Below are 26,336 nucleotides of genomic sequence, written 5' to 3' on the forward strand. Positions count from 1 at the left end.
AAGACCAACATTCTCGAAGCGCTTGCTGCGGTCCTTAAAAGAACACGTGGAACAGAGAAAGACAAGGAGAAGAAAAAACTGCAGAAAAAACAAGGAACCCAGTCATTTAAGAGAAAGCGGAGCCGGGAAACAAAACTAATGAGCACTGCAGAGCAGTTTCTGGAGCCGGCAAAGAAGAAACAGCTCAAGAGTCCCAACGTTGAAGGGATTTTTCGCGACACAATGCCCCAAGTTTAAAAATCACCCGCGTCAAACAACCAAGCCGGCGGGAAGAGGGGACGCTCGGGAGAAAACGCAGGGACGGCAATGGAGCAACTGGAGTAGAGTCCCACAAAAAAAGCAGGAAAGCCAAAAGAAGCTAGGAGCAACAGTTTGAAAGAAAAATAAATGAGTAAGAGTTAAATGATGTTTATTTGTGACAAACACCTCAGGACTCTTAACGTCCATTTCCTGCTGCAGTTTGATCTGTTACAGGCGCTTAAGGCGGGAAAACAAACAAGGTTTTGTAAATGAATTCACAGTTTATTGTTAAATGTAAACATGGTTCATTCACACAGAATAAATCTTCCAGAGTATACTTTGTTTTTGCACATGCAATTATCATCATTACTATCATCATCATCATCGTTATCCCTTTAACAACACAAAAGTCACTAAAACACATATGAGTGGAAAGGTTATAAATACAAATGACAGTGACTGTACACGATGAGGATGAAAAAAAAACAGGAGCTGTCCTCACACCTCAGAGCACCACAGCAGCATCACTCAGACTAACTTTAAACCTCAGAGGTTCTTTTTTTGGCTTTTCTGTGTCGGTGCAGACTAATAGGATATGTAACACTTTTTGAAACATAACAGCTGGAAAAAAAGACTTAAAAGCTGAAAATACAATCTTTAGCTGTTTCTGTTCTGTTTCTATCTGGCCCCGCCATCGTGCACTCTGGGGAAACACAAAGAAGGTCCAATTACAGAGAGGAGATCATCATTCGGACTTCTTGTCCTCATTAACGGAGCTGTTCAGGAGGCTTCTATTGTTGTTCACAGACGTCCCGTTGGCGGATGGCAGTCTCTTGGACTGCAGGATCTCCTTTGTCACTTTCTGATATATCGGGTGGGTTGTCAACACGAGCAGCAAGCTCTCTATGGAAATGTGAAGACATTTTAGCTCCTCCCATCCCCCTCAGTTTAGTTTAACACAGCACAAGGCACCACAGCTCAGTGAAGACCAAGCTCAGGTTAAACACATGTATCCTCTAGGTTTGATGATTATTTTTTCTGATAGAAATTTGTAGTATAAAATATAAAGTTACTAATAAACTAGACAAAACTGGCTTTTCAGTCGGCTGATGCAGAGGCCCAGATCCCCAGGCTCGGGGAGCAAAGAGGTTATTTTAATCACTGTCAACAGTAAATAAGTACAAAAAACCTGAGCTGAGTAAAAGAGCTGTCACATTAAACTGAGGACTTCATCAAAGAAGCCCACAAACATGGTCCTGCAGGCTAGCTATGTGTTTATGCTCCTGTGTTAATGCAGCTAGTTTATTATTTACAGACGTAACTCTCTGCTGGTGGATGTGATGGCCCTCGTGGGTTCTTAATCCTTTGAGTTATCTTCCTTCCAGCCTTGTGTTTCATGTAGTGTTGCACATCAAATGTCGACATGCATTATTCCCATTGGAAACACGAAATTCAGTTGGAAATTCAGCCTCAATATTCCAGTTTGTGGTTTCAAAGTTTTTGTTATCCCGTGTTTTTCTGACACGATTAGTTGTTAGTGAGTCCAAACTCTTGTTTGGCTCCTAAGCTCAAACACTGCAGCATCACCTAGAGTTCAAAGCGTTCTTACTGAGGGATTTCTAATAAGCTAAAACGTGCAGCTCTGCTGTTACTTCACACATAAATGACAACAGGAAATAAACAGCAGCTGTATTTGTGGGATTATTGAAGTTGGGCTAGCTGGGATATAACAGTGCACTGCCTGGTGGCTAGCTACAGGCTATGGTTAGGGTAATATAAACACATTAGCACAGTGAAGCTGGAGCATGAGCGTTTTCCCCTCAATAAAAATCAATGTGAAGGTCCCTGATGGGCAGAGACAAATGAAATCATATGGCAAACAGTCAGGAGAACAGCTGAGAGGATCGATCCACAACACAAGGTTAGTAATTAATATGCTGCTGTGTGGTTTGTATTACTGGCTATCAAAACGTCCTGATCCTCTGCTTCATGTAGCCACTGAAATCTTAGGCAGACTCAGAGTGATTCTTTTATGGGGCACTCACTTCTGTGTCTGGTGACCCGTGAACCTTGTAAGCCTTTAAACACTGAGCTTAAAGATGTGCTGCACATAAACGGTGCTAATAAACAGCCAGAGAAGCCCACAGTGACCACTGATTATTTTTAGGGGCTTGTTTAAATAAAATAAAACACAATACACTACAACACGTTAAAGCAGATATTAGCCTCAACCAAGCAAGGTCGATGCTTCATCACTTGACAAGCGGCTAAAACTTCCTGTGTCTGCACCTTTTTCGCTAATCCTCACACTCACCACGAGTTTGTAGTTTGTATGCAACAACGCTAACACGCAGCTCTATAATCTCCAGCGGCTGCACAGCGATGTGCCGTCAGCAGCTGCTTCGCCGTTTGACTCTCACCTTCAGTGAGCTGCTCCTGGTCCTCGGTGGCAGTGTCGTAGAGCTCCTCGGTGCTCTGCTGAGGAACACCCAGCAGTGCTCCCATGAGCTCGGTCAGCTCCTCTTTAGTCAGACTGCCTCTGCCCTCTCTGTCGAACGCCTGCAACACAAGACGGCTGTGTCATCGCCGACAAAAACAAGAGGTCTGCTCGAAATATGAATCTAAGAGAGCAGAACTTACAGCGAAAGCAGAGTGAAACAGAGAGATCTCGTCCACATGTCCGATAAGGGCTGCCATATTGAAGTAGATGTGTCTGAGGTCCACAGTGTCATCCTGAAACAAAACAAGCACACAAAAACACGTTCTCTGTCACCTGAGCTTTTATTTTGGTGGCCTTTCTTCTGCTCTGCTTCCTTCAGCAAACTCATATGCTACTGAATAAACTGACAAGCCTCAAAAATCAAAACATCTGGAACATCTGTGGCTGAGGAAGAGCTTGGCTGCCTCTAACAATAAGAGTACCTTAGAGTAGAGGCTGCAGATGTGGATGGCTGTCTTTTTGTTAAGCCCGAGAATGGAGGCGAGCTCCTCTGCGTTGGCCTTTGCGCCCTCGGCTCCTGAGCGACACCTGTCAATCATCCTGTCCAACGCTGCCTCTACATCACGTGGGCCCAGACTGATAGGAGAGGAGGACAAAGACCACAGTGTGAGGAGAGGATGAGGAGGAGTTTCTCACGTGATAAATAAACCAGATTTAGTAAAAGGTAAATCCAAACGGGCTCTCACCCTTTTCTGTATAGAAGTGTCATTGCTTCTTTCCCAGGAGACTCAAGCGGGACAGAGAGGTCATTCAGCTTACTGACTGGAATCCGGCCTGCCATCACGTAGTCTGAGGCAGGGACTCCCAGAGCGCTAACATACAGAAGAAAAAAGCAAACAGATTACAACAACTGACACAAAGTCAAACAAAGATTTCCCTTTAATCTGCCTGAAGAGTCCTTTCAGGTCTGGAGTGATTCTATTTGAATTACTGGATGATTCTGTTATTATTCTAACATTTTCTTCTTTCTAAATGGAAACACTGGCTGTGAGCTCTGTTAGGATCAATGTGACTCCAAAGTGCAGTTTACACATACACCAACAAAAACAACTAATGTAGATATTTATTCTTCCTACACCGAAGTCATTATACAAATATTTGGTCCCTGAGATACCAGAAAAACCAACAGCAGGTGCCTTTCAGCAAGCCTTTTTTATTTAAAACAGCTAAAGCTAGTTTGAGTTTCATTTCAGAATGATAATGAGACATCTTTAACGACAGTACACTTATAAAAACACAACATCCAAAACTCTTATGAGGCGATCAATGAGCCTTAACTTGCTGTAATCAGGTGGATTCATCTTATGTAAAGCACAATACTGCTAAAACAGCTGAGTGTGACATGTCAGGGTCTCAGATGAAGGCCCAGCTAAGCCGCACAGTCCTGCAGGACACTGGATGCAGAAAATAAGCAGTTTTTGTCATGTGTTCAGTGGTGTCTGTGATTCCTTTTAGTTTGGAGGGACACACGTTTTAGTTCGGCATGGCATAAAAGCAGCTGTGTGACGTGGGTCTCACCTCGCCATGACTTTCTGAACGTTGCCTGCAAAGAGTCTGGAGTTCTTTTTCTCCTCCTCGGACGGAGTGTAAACCGGCAGGAACTGCAGCACAATAAACAGGCAAACATTGATTTGTGTGTTTACAGCGTCTAGACAACAGTAACAGCTCAATAGAGGCAGGCACACGAATCAACACAAACGCACGCAGAGGATCTCGTCTGCAGACACGTGTGCTGTCAAAGCAGCTTCAAAAACTGAACACATAATCTCTGCCACACCTCCGCTCACACCCTCCACTGCTGATATCACCTGTGCCAAACGCACATTGTGTACACCTTTACATCATCAGATGTGCTGATAACGTCTAATGATTGATAACAAGCGTGGTGGTTGACCTCGGTGAGCTCTTACCTCAATAGTGATGTTGGTGTACGGCTGTGAAAGCGTGTGAAACAGCACCTGAAACCTAACGAGACAAAAACAGGAAGATATTGGTTATTTTTTCCAAAATACACACATCCATCTATTTTCTTCCACTTATACAACTTTCAGCCCTAAGAAGTAATTCATTGTAATATATGTGACTCATTATTACATATTTTTCTTAAATAAACTGATTGCTGATGCTAAAAAAGGGACCTGTGCAAAAACCTGTGCTTACATTCAGTCTCAGATTTAACTGTCTGAACTGTCTGTTAAATTCATTCTTTTTTAAGTAGCCCTCTGTATAACTAACCATTCAGGATTTATAACACTGATGCAAAGCTAACAAGCTAATACTCACTTTCTGTGTATTAGTTAAAACTCATGAGCAACATTTCTCAGGCCCATGAGCAAGTTCAGAAAGTAAAAGAGTTTAAAAAAAAAGGTCCAAAGTCCAGGAGGCTTCCAGCTGATTCCTTGTGCTGCCTCAAAATGTCAAACACACAGATTCTGAGCTGGAGAAGTGAGCAGACTCACCAGTTGCTTCCTTTGTATGTCCAGCGAATAGTATCCTGAGGGAGAGTCAGAGAAAAGCTTGCATTAAACTGTTTAGCATCAGTCTGAGTGACGCATTTTCTCACAGCATGTATGACTTTAACAGTATTTCATTTCCCCCGTTTGCACACGCTGACAGGACCCAGCGTGTGCAAACGCCACAGTGTGTTTAAATGGTGCCTGGCACCACAAACAGTTTCCTTTTAGAAGGCCTCACAAGTACTTGTCAGTCAGTGACTATATCAAAGACTCCCACATGACATTAATAATGCTGATTTGGCTCTCTCAGTCTAAGATTAACTCTCCTTCAGTATTAAGATTATCACTACGATTGTCTTCATTCTGTTTTGTTGTTTTGTTTTATTATGTAACTTTACTGTCCTCCTCTGTGTAAGGACCTCTGGTCAGCCTGTACTCTGATGTGTCTGCAGAGCAGTTTAGTTTCATCGCTCTGACAAAGAAACTCTCTTGGATACTTGGAGGTCAGGAGGTAGAGCCAGAGAAAGCCCTGCTCTGTGACTCTTTCGCTGTGCTAGCTGAACAGCTGCAGATAGATGTAACCTTTTGACTGCAGCCATCTCGGCTAATATAGCTCACAAACCCTGCCTGGTACTGGGAGGAAAAATTACATTTCTGGTCTTCGCCTCCTGTCAAACTAGACTCGTATGTACGTCGCTGCAGAGGATGCTGTTATGGAACGAGATGCATGTAGTTGGCGGCGCTATCGCAGCGTGAATGTGATCAACTAACCTTCAGGCTTAAGTTACAACCTTTCATTTTGACTAATTTCTTAAAATGTTGTTATTACCATATAATCTGCCTTTCCATTAAACTGCTGCTCGTCACTCATCAGTGTCACGGCTGAGCAAACATCCTGATCTCTTACAGAACTATGCATCTCTTTAAGCAGAGACCAAGACCAGGAAATATTCACCGACAGATAAGCATTACTTAATGGAGTCCAGTATGATGTTATTAATATGCCAAATCATGACAGCCTAAGGTGCGAGGCTTAAACAGCTGCAGATAACTGTCTTTATTTGCAGCAGGTTTAACTGCATTCATTCAGATTAACTACAGGCAGCAAAACAAGTGAAAGCTTGCCTGAAAAACCCACCCCCAAATCAACACATAACTCTACTGGCAGGAAACTAAATGTTGCCTCTGCATTGTTGTACAATTACAATTTATTACATTTCATGTCATGGAGGTTTTGTCCTCGTCGTAATTGACAAAAAAGTTTGGTTTCATTCACAAAAAGCTGCTGTGTTGCTGATAACTAGCAGATCAAGCTGCTGCTTTAATGCTTTTACTCACCAGCTCGTTGGGGTAATGCAACACGACGGGCTGGACGGGGACGCCGGGAACGAAAGCACCTGATGTGACAGAGACGCAGAAATAAGACAGAACTCCTCACTCACTTCTCAATCTTTGATTCCTCCTATTACGTCGAGTGCTCAGCGCCTGAGACACGGAGTGAGAGGAGTCGAAGCTCAAAGCATGTAACACGATTAGATATGCTTTTAACCTCCATGTATTTGTTCTTTTACAACCCAAATCTGCTGCTTAAGATCTCAGAAACAGTGTTTTTAACTTTTTTTAATCATTATTATTATTAGGTTTAGTTTTTAATGAAACATGGCATCACGTGAGATTTTATTTATGTTTTAGGGGGTTTTCTTTGTCTCTGTGTGTAGATTTAACTCACCAGTCTTGAATCTGAGCAGACAGCGGCCATTAGTTGTGGTTCCTTCAGGAAACATCAGTATCTATGCAGGTATGAAGAAAGGGCAGTTTCAGTCTTTATACTTGAATATATTAATGATCCCTTTTAGCAGAAAGACGACATGACCCACAAGAGTATCGAGTGACACAAAAACATCTCACCTGAGGCCAGGATCCATCGGAGGTGACCCTCTTGTTTAGCTCTGAGACGGCTTCTTTCCTGGACTCAGGATCCCTCCTGCTCACAAGAACAGTCTGATTGCACTCCAGCAGAGCTGAAACATTTAAAAAAAATCCCAGAAATCTAATCAGGAACTATTAGAGCAGATAGAGCAGATTAGAAGCTCCTGATCTTGTCACTGGATCATCTTCATTTTTTACTTTAGATATTACTACACAGTACGTGGGCATCCTGTCTATACTGCAAACGCAAGCTAGACCTCAATAAATGACTAAAGTGACAGCTCAGCCTGTAAAATGTGAACTGTGTCTCAGTCAGCAAAACAAAGAAACACCAACAGCTCCCATCAGGATACTTTAAAAAGAAACTCTTTAGCGATCCAACAGGTGCTTCCAGGTGTATAAACAATGGCAAAGTAAACAAATTCCATCTCTCTCTTCACCTCCTATGACCGGCAGGTTTATGTTTTCCGACCGCGACACAACTGACGGCACCCCGGCTGGAAACATGATCACCATGTCCAAGAAGCTGCTGTGGGGCGCCACTACCAGGATCGGCGCCTCCTTCACATCCGCCTTACGACCTTTCACCTTAACCCAATGGAAGCCCACGCAGAAGAACACTGCACGACCCAGCAGCCACAGGATCGGGTGGAACAACCAGCGGCGCCAGCCTGATAAGGGTTTGGAGCGTTCCTCCTGAGACAGGCCAGCCAATCTCGGCACAGCGACGATCCAAGCAGCGATTAACAAGATCCACGCCAGGAAGACCCGTATGGGGAGCAGGGTGCAGCCCAGGATTATGCCCTGCAGGATCAGAGGGCTAAAATTAGAGTTGTTTAAACATAATGCAGGGGTCCCATCAAGTGAAACACATCATCATGGCTTTCATTCATTTTTAAGAAAAATAATTCTTAAAAAACACACAATTGATGAAAAAAACGCTTTAGTTCTCGTTTGTATGCGTAATAGTATGTTAGCATCATTAGAAGACCAAAATATAGATGATCTGGGTACAAGCAACTACAGTGAACTCCTCCGTGTCAAGGTTCAAACGAACTTTTCAAAGAAGATCTAAACAAACATCTGGTTTACAGATGTGTAATATTTATATACTCTGTACAGAAACACTATGATTTGGATTTATAATCTCTATAGCAAAACAGAGATGCCTCATTACGGAAGAACTGAGTTTTAAAAAAGTAGATGTGAGTTTGTATGTTAGCAGGTTAATGTGACTTGGTGTATAACCCATTATAAAAGGTCTATAAGGCTCGATAAGTGGCATGGGTAGATCTGACCATGAAAAACCTGACAAAAGATTTAACGTCTGACCTTCACTACATCATTTGCCTTAAGAAAAGCCACCAACATACAGTCTGAGAACAGACCTAAAAGTTAAATAGTTTCACCCCATCCCTGAATCAAAGCATTTACCTCTAATATAACCTTTAAATTCACTGCTGCTCCTAGAGACACACTTCTCCTCAGCCTTATTTAATCTGTTCAGTTTGTTTGGTTTTTAATCTATTTACAGCAAAAATATGTAAAAATTGGTTGATGATTTAGGTTATATCAAGTTATACATTCAGAGAAAAAGGTCAGAATAGAAGTTTTTAGATATTTTTCCCAATTTTAGGTAATTACTATTGGGTCCTTATACTTATTAAGTAATTAACTAATTTTATTTGCTAAATTTGATTACTAATTACAGTAAAAGCGTGGGAAAATCAGGTTACATTAATTGAGAAATTCATACCAAAATTTACAGAGGAAATAACAAAAAAGGACCAGAAAAGGAGATTTTTACATACTTTTTCTAATAATAGTAGATAATTTTCCTCAATAAATAAATATCCATCTAACATTCCCGTTTCATTTACTCACTTTGATTATTTAATTGGATTTTGATTATTTTAATTCTGATTATGTTTTAAGTTAATTTTAAGCAGAAATATGTGGGAAACTGAGCTTTTAAAACAAAATAAAACAGGCTATCACATCTGGTAGCATAAATTAGCATTTTGCGGATTACCTTTATAACCTCCAAAAACCGGAGACAAACCCAGAGTTAGCAAGGGTCCCTGGTTAAGCAGAAGATTAACTGTTTCAAGCAGGGCAGTAGGTCTGCCTGACATCCTGCCCTACTTCCAAGCATAAAATCAATACATGTAATGAGTACCTTGATCCACTGCGCCTTGGTCAGCTTCAGCTCATGAATGAAAGGGTTGGGGTACTCCTGTGTAGCAGCCCTGCTGCTCTTCCTCTCCATGGCGAACTAGCAAAAAAAACAAGTTTTACTAACTATAAAAAGTTCAAAATGTGATTCAGGCTCCTTTGCTGCTGAAAGTTTATCTAAAAATGCCAGAGGAAAGAAAAAAAAGAAAGGGAAAAACTGGTCAGGGTGCGCTCATTGCTCAGCACCTCTCTTTTTTCGGAAAAGTGTCCTTGGCAGTTTGGAGTTTGAAAACCTGAGTGTTAGCTGATGCTAGCTCGGACACCCTTAGAAACAAAGATAAGCTAGCAGAAACCACGAATTTTTCAGTTTCTACTGTCCTCATGGCCAAACCGCACACATACTAAAGAATTTATACCCTCTGTTTGTTACTTCATCACCTGTCCCGCCCCTTTACAAGTCGCTCAGCCCACGCCACTGAGCCCTGAAGTCAAAGTGCTGGTGAGAGGTAAACTTTACCTAGGTGAAGGTACAGAAGCTCACTTACACCAGGGAACAGTTACAAATTACACTTTAAAATGTCATTTTAATTTCATAGAAGTCCCAAATACCCATTATATGCATCTCAGCCTGTCAAATATCATATTAGCTCTGTATATAACATACGGACCATACAGGTTTTGGCTGCAATTTAGTTTGGAGCCACCAGGAGGTGCTAGAGAGATAGTTACTTACTCTGAATGAGGTGGCTGAGTTAAATTAAAATATAATTTAATTTATAATTAAACTGAAATATTCATTCAAATGAGTTTCTATATTTAAAAAATAGAACACATTTTATTTTAGTTTTAACACAGCATTGACAGTGTGTTCAAATGCTTCAGTTAAACTTTTATGCTGACTGGTTTTATAAACCCACCTTCCATTGGCTATATGTTATTAAGGCACAGTTTTCTCCATTTCTATTTGGGATTGTACTTTTTCAAGTTTTACTACCGTCAGGCTAGTAGTTAGTGGGTAAAAAAATTAAAAACTGGTAATCTAACAGCAACCAAAGCTATACTCTTATTTGCAACCAATCAGCAACCTCCACTAACCACTTTTATCCAGTTTTTCCATATACATTTTTCCCTAGAAACTGGTGGTTGTATCATACCCAATATGAAAGACAACTCTCAAATATGATGTGACGCATTAACAAAAGATTTTTGTAGCCACAATAAGGCATCCACTGGTCTTGGACTCAGTTTGACGCCTCAGTGTTAGCATGTTAGCTGCCGTACTGTCGATTTTTGCAGCCAGAAGTTACTATATTTGAGTGTCATCAGTCATCAACACTAACAAACTACATTCATAAATGTGCTCAGAAGGGAAACCAGATGTCACCAAACTAAATGTGAGGCAAACACTGTGTATGTGGTGCAATTCTGAGAGTTAGCCTGAATATTATTTCAGTTATTTTGGCTGCACCTCTGCTCTTCTTTGGGTTTCAGTTTGGAAGCGTAGATAAATTGGCAAACCTTTTTTGAGCCATATCAGAAAATTTTTAGTAATTTTATGCAGTTTTGGGACACACATATAAGGCTAGCACGTATCTGTAACCGGAAGGTCGCCGGTTCGATCCCCCCGGGCTCTCTGTCGTTGTGTCCTTGGGCAAGACACTTTACCCTACCGCCTACTGGTGTTGGCCAGAGGAGCCGATGGCGCGATATGGCAGCCTCGCTCCTGTCAGTCTGCCCCAGGGCAGCTGTGGCTACAACTGTAGCTTGCCTCCACCAGTGTGTGAATGAATAGTGGAATTGTAAAGCGCTTTGAGGGTCTCGAAAAGCGCTATATAAATGCAATCCATTATTATCATTAATTTTAGTCCAGTCCTTGTACTTGACCATTGACAAAAGGTAGATTTTTTTGTTTGTTAAGCCACTTGGTACTCTCCTATGACCATTCAAGCATAAAAAGTCACCTAACTGGGCTCTTTGTTTCTAGCAGTTTGTCACAAAAACAAAACATAATCAGCTCAGATTTCTTTACTCGAATCTGTGAAAAATGTCAAAGATAACGCAGCTTGACATGAATAATTTAATAAGCTTTAAAAATGTGTTATTTGCAGAATTCCAACTTTTCTGCTACTACAAGTCAAACAAATATCCAACAATTGCATTTTACAATTAATACAATGTCATATGAGCCGAACTTCGCCAAAGCTTTGGAAGCTAACTGAAAATTAGCACCTGCCCTCATTTTCCCTCCAAATTGATGTTGTCTAAAAGAACCTCAGTCATTATGGGCATCACATCAGAAAACATATCATGAAAACGAGACAATCAGTTTCAGGACCCAAAATTAATGGAGGTGTTGGGGCGATCGTGGCTCAAGAGTTGGGAGTTCGCCTTGTAATCGGAAGGTTGCCGGTTCGAGCCCCGGCTCGGACAGTCTCGGTCGTTGTGTCCTTGGGCAAGACACTTCACCCGTTGCCTACTGGTGGTGGTCAGAGGGCCCGGTGGCGCCAGTGTCCGGCAGCCTCGCCTCTGTCAGTGCGCCCCAGGGTGGCTTCGGCTACAATGTAGCTGCCATCACCAGTGTGTGAATGTGTGTGTGAATGGGTGGATGACTGGATATGTAAAGCACTATATAAATACAGGCCATTTACTAGTATCAGAGACAGCTACAGTAGTTCCAGTGTCTGGTTGATGGTATACCTGCTCACTTACAGTTATATATACAAACTCTCTCTTCTATTTTAATTCAGTTGCCAAAAACAGACAAAAAATACAGCTTAGCGCTATTTTTTATTCAGTTTTTATCTTCTGTACCAGACATCCAATCATATCATTAAATGATTTTAATCATGTGAAGAAAATCTGATATGGTGACAGCCCTAAATAACTCAGTGGTTTACTGTAAGTGGTCGGGGATGAAGTTAAAGTCCACCTCTGACTAAAGAAAACACATTTTCAAATCATAAAAACTGCAAATCCACCAAACTGATTTAAAACGAAACTAAAACCTAAACTAGTTATCACAGTTACAGCTAACACCAAGGTGTTTTCCAACCTTCCCACCTTCTACAACCTTTTCTCACTTCAGTCCGTATTTCTTCTGGCTCCTAACTCTACTTCTTTTGTCCTACTTTTCTATTTGCATAAACCCACTGGGGGTTATTTATTAATAGCATGCTGAGGTTTCTCCCCTGCCCCTGTCTCTCTCTGGATTACTGTCCCTGCGTTAAAGGCCCTCCTTTCACCCTCATTTCATGAATCTACGACTCGTTTGCTTCTGCCTCATCACTCAACAAAATATTCTCCTAAACTCTTGGAGATCATCAGGATGTTATTTGGTAACTATGAGACAAGCATTTGTGTTCTTCTTGGTCAGCAGTGGGTTTCCTCCTTGGACTCTCCCATTTCTTTCCAGTCTCTTTTTTATTAGTCAATCGTGAACTCTGACCTTAACTCAGGTTTTTACATGTTGTTCTGGGGTCTTTTGTGACGTCCCGAATAAGTCGTCGACGTGATCTTGGAGAAGTTTTAGTAGCTCGATCACTTCTTAGTGTTCTCCATTTGTGGATGACTGTGAAGTCCCAAAACCTTCGAAGTGGCTTTATAACCTTTTCCAGACTGACAGATGTCAGTGACTTTGTTTGTTAGCTGTTTAGGATCTTTTAGCCAGCCTTACTTTGTCACACAGCTCCTAATAATGGCTGGGCGTGCCTACTGGGCAGCTTTAAAAACAACTTTTTACTTGGTTTATCTTTGTCTAATATTAAAATCTGTCTGAAATTTGTCTAAAAATTTGTGAAAAATGTAGGTGTGACAAATGTGCAAAAAAAAACCCAAACCCTCAGAAATTAGAAAGTGGGCAAATAATTTTTCACAGCTCTGTCTTTTGTTACACACGTACACTCTTTATAGAGGCAATTTGCTATCAGCTGTTGATAGCAATGAGTTGATAAATCTGCACTCGACTGTGTCATCCAGATAAGGTGACTTCTGGCTCCAAAACCACCAAATGGCAGATGCCAAGACACCAAAGTTGAGGCTTCAAAATGAAGAGATTAGATCCAAAAATCAAGTCACAGCAGCTATGTCCATGTTTTATGCCCTCTGTGGAATACAGAGGGCACTGGATCACGGTAACAGCTAATTTAGAGCTCTGCAGTGAGTCTTGGTAGATCCTACAAACCAACTTATGTATTGATCCAGCTTGTGTTAATTACCGCATGGTTGTGTCCCAATGTGTTACACGTGGTACCCGACAGCAGAAACAAATACAATGCTGCAACTTTCTTGTTGATGTGCATCTCTATGGAGATATAACTGCACAGAGAACACAATCACATGGTAAATAACACAAAACGCAGCACACACGACCATAAATGTGGCCAATAAAGCGTTTTCAGAGGGGTTGCATTGCAGCCCCGACATTGACTGGGATAAACAAACACAACTCCTGATCATCACTGCCTGATCAGTGCTGCAAGGCAGACATAGATCATAAAAAATGTGACATGTTCCTGATTCTCTTCCTGAAACGAGACCCGGTGTGCTCCCCAAAGCCTTCCCTAGAACAGATACTAGTTTGGTTTTTCACAGAAACAGGATCAAAGACTGTCCCGATTCTCTCCCTGTTCCACTGAGTCATTGATTTTAGAACGAGCTTTAATGATTTTTTCGTCTCACTCTGTCCTGTTTCTCTTTGTTCCTTTACAGCCTCACGCCACCATTCCTCTCCTCGTGTCTCACAGTCAAACTCTTTAGACACTTTCCTCATGTCCTACTTTCCAGCTTTTTGAACTTTGCCTTTTGCGTGCCCTCTGCACTAATTGTTCACTACGCTGGCAGAGACGTATTTATACAAGATTTGCCAGTTACTACTTGTAGGTTAAAAGTCGGTTAACGTTTAGCTTTCTCACTTTTCACCTTCAACCTTTGAACATGAATAATTAGGCGCTAAGAAGCAGAGAGAGCAAGATCAAAGTATGCTCCAAATTAACCTGCGGATATATAAAATTGAAGAAATTGAAGTATAAAACAGGTCAAATGTTCTAAAACATTGATTCTGTTCATACAGTTGTTTAATGTTTTCTATTTTTTTTTCATGATGTACAATTTTGGAAACTTTTGTCAACTTTTTCCCAACAAGCCGGATATTTCAAAGGGTGAGAGGACTCTTTGTATAGAGCTGAATTACTGCTGAACTTATCCAAACGCAAGGCTGGAACAAAGCGTGTAACATACTGTGTTTGTGGGCGACAGTCCATCTCCTCTTTAGGGATGAGGTTTCTCTGATTTCGAGTTTTTCGACCTGTCTCAGAGTTTAGAGAGCGCTGCAGCATGGTTCTGGATCTTCTTTATTATCTATATGTTTTTTTTTCTTTCCTTGCATGATGGAGTTTTAACTCGCCCTTATAAACACAGCGATGCTGGTTTTGTTTGCGTTTGAGACGGCGTGCCCTCGAGGGGTAAAAGGTCACATACATTCACCCAGATCCAGTGCGTGTTTCAGAGATAAATTTTAACCCAGACTCTTTGCGGCTTTATTTTTTTCTTTAAATGTTCAGCTACTTTGCTCATGCTCTCTGGGAATCCTCGGTTTACAGCAGGCAGTGTTACTGATTAACATGAGCAGTTGTGAGATATTCCACCAGATGTTTTAAGAGGTTTTGCACTACTTTTGCAGCCTTTTATCTATTTCATTGTGCTCTTCAGTTTTTAAATATCATTATCTTGCCCATTATTACTCAGCTTCTTTCACAACCCTGTGGAGCAACAGCGTGAGCACAAAGAAGTTAACCAGCTCACCTCCTGCAACCACTATATGCGCTTCTTTTGCAGTTTGGACTCCTGACATTTCTTTGGAGGTGGAGGAACACCAAAGTAATTGCTTAAAGGAGCTTACTTCTTCGACATCTTTAAGAGTTCTGAACAAATGTCTGTCCTCTTATGAAAATCTTATGTACGCAAACACGCGTTGCAACTTCTTATCTGGTCTTTTATTTTGACAGCACATGCGCACCTGTGTACCACTTATGTGCACCCCGGTTATAGTCAACTTTTTTAAAACTTATATTAGCTTTGTCATGTCTTTTATTGAGCTACACATTCAGATGGCACATTATTGGGCATACGTGTACAACTGTTTTTGAGTGAGTGCATATACTTCTCAAAACGATTAAAGGAACACTTCAAGATTTGACTATGTGAATGAAAGAGAACCGAGTCAGAATTCAGGAATGATGGAGGACATGACAGCAGCTCATTTACTTGACACTTTATTTGTCACGTGTAAACAAAAATACACAAATTCATGTAGAAAAATAAACCTTTGGACTCCTATAAAAACCCCACCTCAGCAAACATTCAAAGAAACTTTATAAATAACACGTTCAAGACCTTTGGACTTTAACAGCATCTGAAGCAAAGATTTATTCAGAGTAACACACACACACACACACACACACACACACACCTGAGAGAGGAACTGTATAAATACTTCAATGAACACATCACGCCTCACATGTCTACAATCTTCTGTCCAGTATTCCGGTTCAATCTGCCCCCCTAAAATAACCCACTGCGAGGTCCTCATTCAGACTTCTTGCTGTTGTTGTAAACTGATCCGTTATTGTTCACAGACCTCCCGTTGGATAGAGTACCTGCAGCCTCCTCGGGCCTCAGGTACTCTTTCGTCACTTTCTGAAAGGTTGGGTGGGCAGTCAGCACCCGCAGCAGACTCTCTGTGGAAACAAAGCCACAGCAGGGATGGTTTTTACTACTGTCTAGTAACAGGCATTCACTGACCGCCCTGGTTCTTGAGGGAAATTTGTTCTTTTGCAGCTCATCTACACTGTTCAGCTGATTCTCACCTTCAGTGAGCCGGTTCTCATCGGAGGCGGCGGCGTAGAGCTCGGCAATTCTGTGCTGAGGGATGCCCACCAGCGCCTCCATCAGGTCCGACAGCTCCCTTTCACTCAGGCTGCCTCCGCCCTCTCTGTTAAACAACTGAAAAACAAACAGTGAACAATCAAGAAAACAGCAGGAGGTACAAAAAGGCTCCTTATGGAGGTGAAGACTGTTTTTGTGCAAGCCGATCGAGCCTAAGTTCCACAGTTTGAACTCAGGGAAAAGTCACAAATCCCACTGGGGGAGTCAGTCTTAAAAACTAAAACATGCAGGGCTCTTTAATTCTGTAATTTCTTACTGTGGAGTTAAAATTATATCTGACTATGTGTCATATTTCTAAAGGCACACAGGGGAAAGTGGAGAAAGGTGAGGCGATCAGCAGGACTTACAGTGAAAGCAGAGTGAAGCAGTGTCTTCAGGTCAACACATCCAGTCAGGGGTGCGACACTAAAATAGATGTGCCTCAGGTCCACAGAGTCATCCTAAAAACACACAGATTGCATCAGCACCTTCTCCCTCTCAGCTTTTTAAATGTTGCATAATCTGAAAAAGCACAGATGAGTTATTATAACGCCTCATTTATAAATCAAAACACCAAAATCACAATGCACTCGTCTTTATGATATGCCCCAAGATCTGTTTGCTCTCGGTAAACACAGCAGGGCTTTTTAAATCCAGGATCCTGTGGTTAGAAGAAGCAGCTGCGAGTTTGTGACTTATCGGTTAACATTCATCAGGGTTTAGTTTGTCCTTGCTCCTCTGAATAGATCTGCTCTTTCTGTGGATTGTGAGAATCATCTGTACCGTTCTCACTCGAGCGTCGCACAAACTCTTTAACAAGAAGCTGGCCGACGAGCTTTTAAAATGCTCTGCTCAACCTGCTGCCAGTAAGTACGAGTTACAGATGGATGGAAGGGTTTGTGTTTCACCTCGTCACTAATTGCTACACAAACATCTGCAGTTTCTAACAGCAACAGAGAAACGCGCTGAACCTTTGTCGTGCCCTCCCTCCTTGAAGAATCAGTTCATCGAAAGCGGCTGAAGCATTTCATTTTGAATCTTGTCGGCTTATCGACTTCTCAGATCTGAGTATAGTTGACTCAGCTGTCGCGAGTTCTTGTGAAAAACAAATATTTGGTGCACACAGTGTGCACTCAGGCGCAGTTTATAGCCATAAAACCTAAGAGGACGGTCTGACTCGGCTGCAGCGCGTACACCCGACCGTACCTTGGAGTAGAGGCCGCAGATGTGGACAGCTGTCTGCTGGTGGCTCAGCCCGAGCATGGAGGCGAGCTCCTCTGCGCTGACCTTTGCACCCTGAGCTCCTGAGCGACACCTGTCAATCATCCTGTCCAGAGCAGTCTGTACTTCATGTGCTCCCAGACTGACGGAGAGGAGGATAAAGGAGGTGAAGTAAGCTGATGTGTGATGGAGATGAAAGGTTTTAAAGTTTAGTAAAACATGAGCAGGAGTAATCTCTCACCCGTTTTTGTGCAGCAGCGTCAGCGTTTCTCTGGCTGGAGACTCCAGCGGGAGGGACAGACCACCGACTTTGCTGACGGGAACCCCACCCTCCATCACGTGGTCTGTAGCGGGGACTCCAAGGGCCCTAACACACAGGAGAAACAGCTACGTCACAACAACCAGCAGACACAAATCCCTCACCAAGAGAAAGCTTTTACTTTTCTCCTCTATCTGCCTCGTACATAAGATCCAACCTAAAACTACATGAAATATAATTTCCCGTGACCGCTCACACGTAACTACACATCATAAAAATGTGACATTGCAGAGATAACACATAAAATCACCAAACAGAGCCAGAAAGTATTTAAAAACTCAGAAATTCAAGGACCAGAAGGCATGTTTAAACCTGCAGTTTCTCTGCATGCCACCAGGTGGTGACAACTGTTGGTAAAAGATACGTTCTGGTGCTTTTGAGGTAAACTGCTAACCACTTGTTGGCCCTCTGGGATGTGTGATAGGTAGGATCAAGTGAATAAGGTTCCAGTCACACAGGCCTAGAGACTGGTCTGCAACCATCTGGCAACCGCCTGTTGCTATTGACATATGTGCTGCTGGGGCCTTGTGAGACCTTTCTATTGGCTTATCTGAATAAAATTAAGCTAAACGTGTGCAGTAAGTCTGTGCTTTGGTTTTATTGGTAACAATACTTAGTTGATGTGGTCAGTGGAAGTACTGCAATTTTTGAATCTCCACTGTTGGTTTTGCTTACATTCTTTTGGTGCTTGGACACAGGAATTACAGGAATGTACCTCCATTGTAATGCATGTCTACTGTAACATGAGCAACAAACCAGTTCCCCATAACAGGGAGAACCAGTAAGTGGGATTATTAAAAAAAAGAAAAAAGGAGGCATTCAACAATCCACTTTAACTTTAATTAATCAGCGGCTGCAGCCAAACTGTTAGGCTGACGTGTCATAAAATGAGGGAAAATGTGCGCCTCACCTGGCCATGAGTTTCTGAACGTTGTCTGCGTACAGGTTGGGGTCCTTCTTCTCCTCCTCTGAAGGGTTGTAAACTGGCAGGAACTGCAGCACAATAAAGAGATAAACACTGTTTGTGTAGTCACAGTAACAGTTCAACAGAGAGGCAAAAGTCAACACACACACACACTTTTTTTTTTTTTTTTAAACCACGCCAACTCTGTCACACCTCTGCCCACACCCAGTCACGACTGTAACCTGTCACTACAATTAACAATAATGTCAGATTGTGCTAAACACACACGTGGGCGTACACACCCACATCACTGAGGTGTGGGTGTGTAAAAGGACATTTCCACAAGTTGTAGATATATACGCTTTTGTTTGATAAGCTGAATGACCAGTTCTCACCTCAACAGTCATGTTGGTGTACGGCTGGGACACCGTGTGCCACAGAGCCTCGGTCCTAACACACAGAGCAGAAGATTAGATTCATCATGAAAAATTAGCATTTTGTTTTGACTAAATCACAGTTCAGGCAGGATCCTGTGTGCAGGGGTGCTACTGTGATCAGAAATATGTTAAAGGGATCTTGGTGTATAGCGCTCGATAATACTGTTTAAGAACACCTGTTTTGGTCCCGTCTGGTCCAGAGTCATTTCTGGAGGGGTATTATATTCACCTGAATAACAATGGCGCCATATTTGGCTGCTATGATGGGACAAGATCACATCTGTCCCACCAAAGACGAGCTGTGAGAGAAGGCAGGATCATTGGAGTGGAAAATCAGCATCCCCCCTTCCCTGTGTACACTAGCTAACTTCGATTAACATTTTCCCCACCTACGTTTGTCCTTTGTTTTCTGTTCTTGTGTTTTGGTATACAAAAAGAGTAATTCTGAGTTTTGATGTTGTATATTTTGTGTCAAATCTCTAAAAACGCAATAACGAGTTGTCAGGTGCGGTCAGTATTACGCTGGAAAAAACGAGCACATTTCCTTAGAGTGCAAAGTCCGGAACGCTCCAGCCTCGTTTAGCTTCACAAGGGCTTCGAAAGGTCATAAACAAAAACGCTCTCTAAGAGGAAGGCTTCCTCCACTACCTACTCTGACAATATCACACTTCTTTCTTCACTAACTTACATTTACACACTTATTACATTAAAATTTTGACCCTTATGCAGAGCTTTTTTAAAATAAACAAAAAAAACCCAAAACAAAACACTGGTTTCTGCTTTTTAAATTTTGCTCCATTCTTCTATATTGTCTACATCATAAAATTTATACAAATGACTTGATTATTTGCAACAATATTGCCAATATCCTTGCATTTTCCCCCCAGTGTAATTGAATTATTGATATGTTGTATGTGTTAAAAACAGAAGCTAAACCTGTTGGTGTGGTGGGCGGTTCACCATGGCAACGTACGCTAGTCTGGAGCAAGTTATGTTGGAGATTAGCGACAGACAGGTATGAAAACGATGGCTGCTGACTAATCTGAAGAATTGCATCGACATTCCTGGATGATCTCTCAGCTCTGTGTACAGAGAGTAGGACAAACTTGAGTTTTTAAAGTCTTTTTCTCTCCCTGATGAGCATCAGTAAGAAATACAGATTCTTAAAAGCAACTTCGAAGGTTTACAGAAGTGGGGTGATTCTGTTTATATTCTCTTCTTGCTCTCAGACTGTTAAACACCAACAGAGCTGCAGCTGGAAGGAAAAAAACAAACCATCTTCCAAACAAAACTTTGATGGGACCCTTAACTGTAAGCACATGTCTCTTAATATTTGAGCCGTGGCACCGAGAAGTCTTTTGAACTTGTGCAGTCAGACTTTTTGCCCACTTTCCATCCCAGCTTCAAACAGGCCAAACTTTATTGATACAAGAAATCTTTTCTAGTCTGACAAAAGCACTTGAAGCTCACACACATTGTGTGTTTGTTCTCTTCATATCTCTCTGACGTAGCGGTTTTATCTTTGTAAAAATATACACCCGTGCCCGTGATTGGTCAGACTGGCGACGCCACCTTTTTCCACACGAACGCGCTCATCTCAAGCGACGTTCGTGCGACTGCTTATCCTGATTGCAGATGGTAGCAAACCAGATAAAGCCAGACGTCTTGGTTGTGTTGGACTTGTTTCATAGCACAGGCCCTGCTGATCTGTTACAGCTGACAATGATAAGCACTGCATTGAGCTTCTAGAAAAAGCATAAGGATGCTGAAAAGCTGCTCTTGTATAATTATTTTAAGCACCAAGTTCTTACTTGGAGCTTACCTTAAGTAGATTTTTATTTTCATTTGTTTCTGGGGTTTGCTAAACTAAACCCTGACATTAAACATGTGTGACAGATGTGCAGGTGAAGCAATGAAGGAACTCACCAGGCTGTGCCTTTGTATGTCCAGCGAACAGTATCCTGAAGAAGAGACAACAAATTTAAATAAAAATTTAAAGTTTTCTTATCTTTCCTCTGAGTTGCTTTCCCAGAGTGGGAGGGGTTATTATTCTTTTATTTTATAGCATATATAATACCAGTCAGTCCCGGCACACCTCGGTAGTACCCAGTGTGCAAACACAGTGCCTGAGTAAACATCACAGTGTGTTCACAAATGCAACCTCAGCTGATCCTCAAGACACGTTACGAACCCTGAATGAACACCAAGGCCATCCTTAAAGACATGATTCATTAAAGCCATTCAATTACATCATGTATGGGGTGCATGGGAAACATTTGGATAATGCTTGAGGCCCGTTTACCCAAACAGCACCTCCCTGGTACAGATCTCTCTGTGGATGAACAGCTGCAGTTTCAGGCAAACCAGCCCAGTGTGGCATAAACCTGAGCTGTGATCACAGACCTCTTTAAAAACAAAGACCCAGGAACATTTGAGAATATCTGTCACAGACCGAGGACACGGTCCAGGTACGATAAACGGAATCAGAGCCGACAAAAATGGCAGTCCTGTGTAAAATATGGAAGGGCTCAAATGATTAATATAACCTAAAAGAGCCAAAGAAGGCGTCTGCTGTCACCAGCAGCACGCCCATGGTGTTACTCACCAGCTTGTTGGGGTAATGCAGCAGCACAGGTTGGACAGGAACTCCAGCGAGAAAGGCACCTTTCATGACACAGATGGAGACAGGAGGAAGAGAGGAGCAGTTAATCACACAGCAGCAGCACAATGTGCAGCTTCGCCCTTCCCGCTCACACAGGTCATTCCTGCATCATTTGTTCAAACGGCTGGAAAACCAGCATGATGTCACCTACGTGAGTCGCACGCGTAGGTCCCACTCACCGGGCTTGAATTTGATGAGAGCACTGCCGTTAGTCGTTGTCCCCTCGGGAAACATCAGCATCTGGACAGAAATGAAAAGAAGCGGTGAGCTGAGAGAGCGATTTCCAGGCTTGTGATGTCATGGCAGTGTTGCCACCTCACACGGGACTTTCAGACTGCTTATGGCTCCTTTCACTTTAAGCTCTTTGGGAAACATCAACATCCCTTATCTTCTCATCCACAATTTCACATAGTTATTTTACTTTTCTCTTCATAAACACTGAGTCTTTTAATCTGTGTCCCCTCTTTTTCTACCAGCAGTAACAGCTGCCCTGAGGTGACTTTTTCAGTGTGTAAACCAGGGGTCCCCGCTTCAATTTAAACCTCCTGACCCACTTTACAATTTTAATGCATCCTTGTATTAATCATTTCCTCTTTGCTTTCTCCCTCTCACGTGTTCAAGTCTCACCATGCTCAGAGTCGGTCAGCAAGAAGACGTCAGGGTGCTCAGGATCGTCAGCCATCATAGCCATCAGACCGACCACACACACGATCTTGCTGGACGTGGACTTGAACTGGTAAGAAGCAAAGCCAAAACATAATCAACCTTCTCTGTTTACACGCGGAAGAATTATTAACACAAGCATTGTGTGTATGTGTGTGAACTCCCAGCATTGCATTTGCACTCCACAAGGTTCTCATTAGCCTGAGTGACACACAGGACTGCGAGTGATGTCACTGGCCTCATTATTCAATGAGTGCTACCATCTGTCCGTCTGTACCCCCGCTGCACCACGGTCCAAAAAAACTTCCTTGCACACTCAAACTCACACTCCCTGCATTTCCTTCTGCTTCTCTGCCTCTTTTGAACTTCTGTAAAGTTTCAGTGAATGCTCTCAACCAACTGATGCTATACACCAAAACAAACACACACTCACACACCCCAAGCCTACTTGTTTTTGAATAATGTCGTGTCGACATGACATGAAAAATTTACACAGACTGGTTGAACTCCAGCAGAGCTGAAACACAATTAAGAAAAGAACAAGAATCAGAACCAGAAAGCAAGACACCCTGTAAGACGCAGCAGATCAGGAGCCAGCGGTGTGGGCCGCTTCTTTATCTTTGGATCTCCTCGCATGCTTGCAGAACACAGGGGCGCTGAACTCCAGGCCTCAAGGGACAGTGTCCTGCAGGTTTTAGATCTCACCCTGGGTCAACACACCTGAATCAAATGATTAGTTCATTACCAGGCCTCTGGAGAACTTCAAGACATGTTGAGGAGGTAATTTAGCCATTTAAATAATCTGTTTTGGATCAAGGACACATCTAAAACCTGCAGGACACCGGCCCTTGAGGTCTGGAGTTCCCCCACCCCCTACTCTAACTGTTCGATGGCCAAATATCGCTCTGGATTGTTTGTGTGAAAAAGGTGGAGAGCGAATGCCTGCTCTTATCAGCACACTGCACTGTGAATACCTCCACAGCACAGGAAAATATGATGTCACCCAGGCACTTGTCATTACAAAAATGCAACCAAGTGACTAAAAGCAGATTTACAATCCAGAGGAGAAAAAAGCTTTCTTAAAAACTTATTTGGGGGCAAAGTTGGGAAACTTTTCAGGTGTTTATTATCAGTTGTGTGGTTCTATATATGCAGTTTAACCTGTGAAATTAAGTTAAATTTGATAATGCTGCAAAATAACAGCTCAACTAGAAGTGCTGAGGGGTTTCAGGATGGATTCCCAGCAGTGAGTTTGTTTTACACTGTGGTGGAGCTTTCTGACTGTCAGTCAGAGAATTCAGCTAATTCAGATGTAAAGACAAGAGGATGAAAAAAGAGAGAAACAAGAAAAGATATAACTATATCTATAACTGCAAATACTGCGCATTACATTTGGACTTCTATGAAATCCAACCTAGATAAACAAGTAACTGGATAAACAAGTAACAAGTTCCTTGTAAACAAGGAAGTCTGCACTTGAAGCCTCGACCTTCATGTTGTCATCGGAGGCTGAGTCAGCAGAATAGCAGAGGGGTTCCCGTAAAAGATAAAACACGCGATCAAAGGCAGATTTCTCTCCTACAGCAGACATGGAGACATCTGAAAGGAAGCAGCATGTACGCCCTATGTAAGACCATAGCTCAGCAGCACCTTACATCAGCATGCAATAAGCTGTGTGGGCAAGTTTGCAGGGCTTCTAGCACGGCAGCAGCAGAATTCTCAAGAAAAGGAGGCACACATTAATCTAACAGTTAATTTCTTTATTCATTATCGGTGTCAGAAATGTGCGAGTGTGCTTCAGCTCCTCAGAGGCTACAGTGATGGCTTCAACGCAAACAAATTCACGGATCATCTGCCTCCATCTCCACCCTGTTCCTAGCATCCTCCTCTTCTGTCACACCAACCCTCTTCACTATATCCACAAATCTCCTCTGAGGTCTTCCTCTTTGCCTGGCAGCTCCATCTTCGACATCCTTTGTCCAATATACCCAGTGTTCCTCCTCTGCACATGTTTAAACCATCTCAGTCTATTTGTCTCATTTCTACTCTTGTCCATTCTGATCATTCCCAGGGAAAATCTAAGCATCTCCATCTTTCTGTCAGTGCCATTGTCTCCAAACCACACATTACATCACATCACAGCAGGCCTCACTACCATCTTGTAAAGCTTCCCTTTCACTCTTGCTGCTATGCTTCTGTCACGTCATAGTTCTCTGACACCTATCCCTGTACAATGTATGTAATTTCTAATTGTTTTACTTGAAAATTGCCATTATTGTCGACCCACAATAAAAAAAAAATGCGCGTGAAGGAAATGTATACATTGATAAATCTTAAGAACTAGCTAAGAGCTACTCTTGTTTACCTCCTATGACCGGCAGGCTGGTGTTCTCTGACCTCGACACCACCGTCGCCAGCTGGGCCGGGCAAAAAACCAGCATGTCCAGAAAGCTGCTGTGGGGCGCCACCACCAGCACCGGAGCCTCCTTCAGGTTTGCCCTGCGACCTTTGACCTTAATCCAGTAGAAACCCAGAGAGAAGAACACAGCTCTGCTCAGCAGCCAGATGATTGGGTGGTAAAACCAGCGGCGCCAGCCTTCTACGGGTTTGGAGCGCTCCTCCTCGGACAGGCCGGCCAATCGCAGCCGGGCGATGGGCCACATTATAAGGAAGAAAAGGACCGCCAAGGTGACGCGTATGGGGAAGAGGATGCTGCCGAGGATGATACCCTGTGAGATCAGAAGAAATACATTAAATGCGCAGTCACACATACGACCCAATAAATCTCATACCGCTCAGAAACTGGACTTTGCATGATTTGAAATTAGCAGCGCTGCGATAAATACATTTGTTTAAACCTAGTTTCATCAGAATGAATCACAGTGGACATTTTTGCTTAGCAAATATTTACAAATGAGGCACAGATTTCTGTCAAATAATGTAACAGACGGACTCCTTTATTGGTTAGTTTATTCAGTCACCAAAGTCCCATTTTGTGACAGGAAAACCCTGATTTGTGGCTATTAAATAGGCTTTTTTTTTGATGGTTTTACAACTTTAGTCTGAAACTACTGAATAAAATTAAGATTAGAGCTTTGCACCTGTGAAGTTCGTCCTGCGTATAAGGGGAACACACTCAGATGCCCATAGAGGTGCAGTTTTACACCCAGCCACACTGATTAAGTTTTCCAAAGTTGTGGAACCCTCTGGTATGTTGTTCTCGTCATCAAGCCCGCTTATCCGTGCTGGGAAACATTTATGACTTTGCTCATTTGCTTATGATCTCAGAGAAACAGGGAGCTGTGGAAGCCTAAACTGAAGATTGTATCGATATGAGAAAAAAAAAATTGGCAAACATAGAAGAAAATGGGAAACCGGAAGAGTCCCAAGAGAAAACGCTTGATAGTAAATACTTCGTAAATAACTTTTTAGTGACTGGCTCCTCTTTCCGTGTTGGTAAAAATCATCATATGGTTGGTTTCAGGTGTTAACACTCAATGTTTGAATGACTGATGGTCACTAAAATTAAACACGTCATTATATGAGTTTTTCTATTTTATTTTCTATATTAAATCGATATATATTTGAGCGTTACCCGGATCCTTTGCGCCCTGGTCAGCTTCATTTTGTGAATGAACGGATGTGGATACTCCTGCGTTGCCGAGTAACCGTCGTCGATCCTCTCCATGGCGCGAGGTAAACTGGAAAAGTTTATTAATTTTCTTAAAGGAATTTTAAGACTTAAAAAAAGGTAATTTACAATCCCTGAGGGGTTGATTAAAAAGTTACATAAAGCTGTCACTTCCCCTGTTTGCTTTTATTTTAAATTAAAAAGTTAATTAAAGTGCCTCGCGCACTCTATTAAAAAGAGCAGTTAGCTAGTAGAAGCCAAACGCTCGCAGCAAAAAC

General features: G+C 42.3%; 1 protein-coding gene across 1 annotated transcript; it reads right to left on the reverse strand.

Moving 5' to 3' along the window:
* Positions 1–424: 424 nt before the first annotated feature.
* lpcat4 (lysophosphatidylcholine acyltransferase 4) lies at positions 425–26,336 on the reverse strand. The gene is made up of 29 exons (XM_082527793.1): positions 26,023–26,336; positions 24,793–25,156; positions 22,920–22,944; positions 22,754–22,832; positions 22,085–22,090; positions 21,944–22,004; positions 21,708–21,766; positions 21,029–21,063; positions 19,061–19,115; positions 18,672–18,754; positions 17,684–17,809; positions 17,428–17,584; positions 16,590–16,682; positions 16,164–16,299; positions 15,885–16,034; positions 9,969–9,982; positions 9,305–9,400; positions 7,566–7,929; positions 7,105–7,217; positions 6,926–6,986; positions 6,535–6,593; positions 5,200–5,234; positions 4,651–4,705; positions 4,259–4,341; positions 3,427–3,552; positions 3,163–3,316; positions 2,881–2,973; positions 2,661–2,799; positions 425–1,143 (listed from the first exon to the last, which is right to left on the reverse strand). Exons 1-29 carry the CDS (start codon positions 26,113–26,115, stop codon positions 986–988), a joined length of 3,072 nt encoding a protein of 1,023 aa, XP_082383919.1. The 5' UTR covers positions 26,116–26,336; the 3' UTR covers positions 425–985.

Source organism: Aulonocara stuartgranti, assembly GCF_965226115.1.
Source record: "Aulonocara stuartgranti genome assembly, chromosome: 3".
Taxonomy (NCBI): Eukaryota; Metazoa; Chordata; class Actinopteri; order Cichliformes; family Cichlidae; genus Aulonocara; species Aulonocara stuartgranti.

Bases quoted from the DNA above. Each gene is read 5' to 3' on its own strand.
- lpcat4 (XM_082527793.1), bottom strand. From the start codon at position 26,115: ATGGAGAGGATCGACGACGGTTACTCGGCAACGCAGGAGTATCCACAT. The intron at 21,767-21,943 runs GTGAGTGGGACC...GTGTCATGAAAG, and splicing joins TCTCATCAAATTCAAGCCCG to GTGCCTTTCTCGCTGGAGTT. The intron at 7,930-9,304 runs GTACTCATTACA...CTGATCCTGCAG, and splicing joins CCAAGGCGCAGTGGATCAAG to GGCATAATCCTGGGCTGCAC.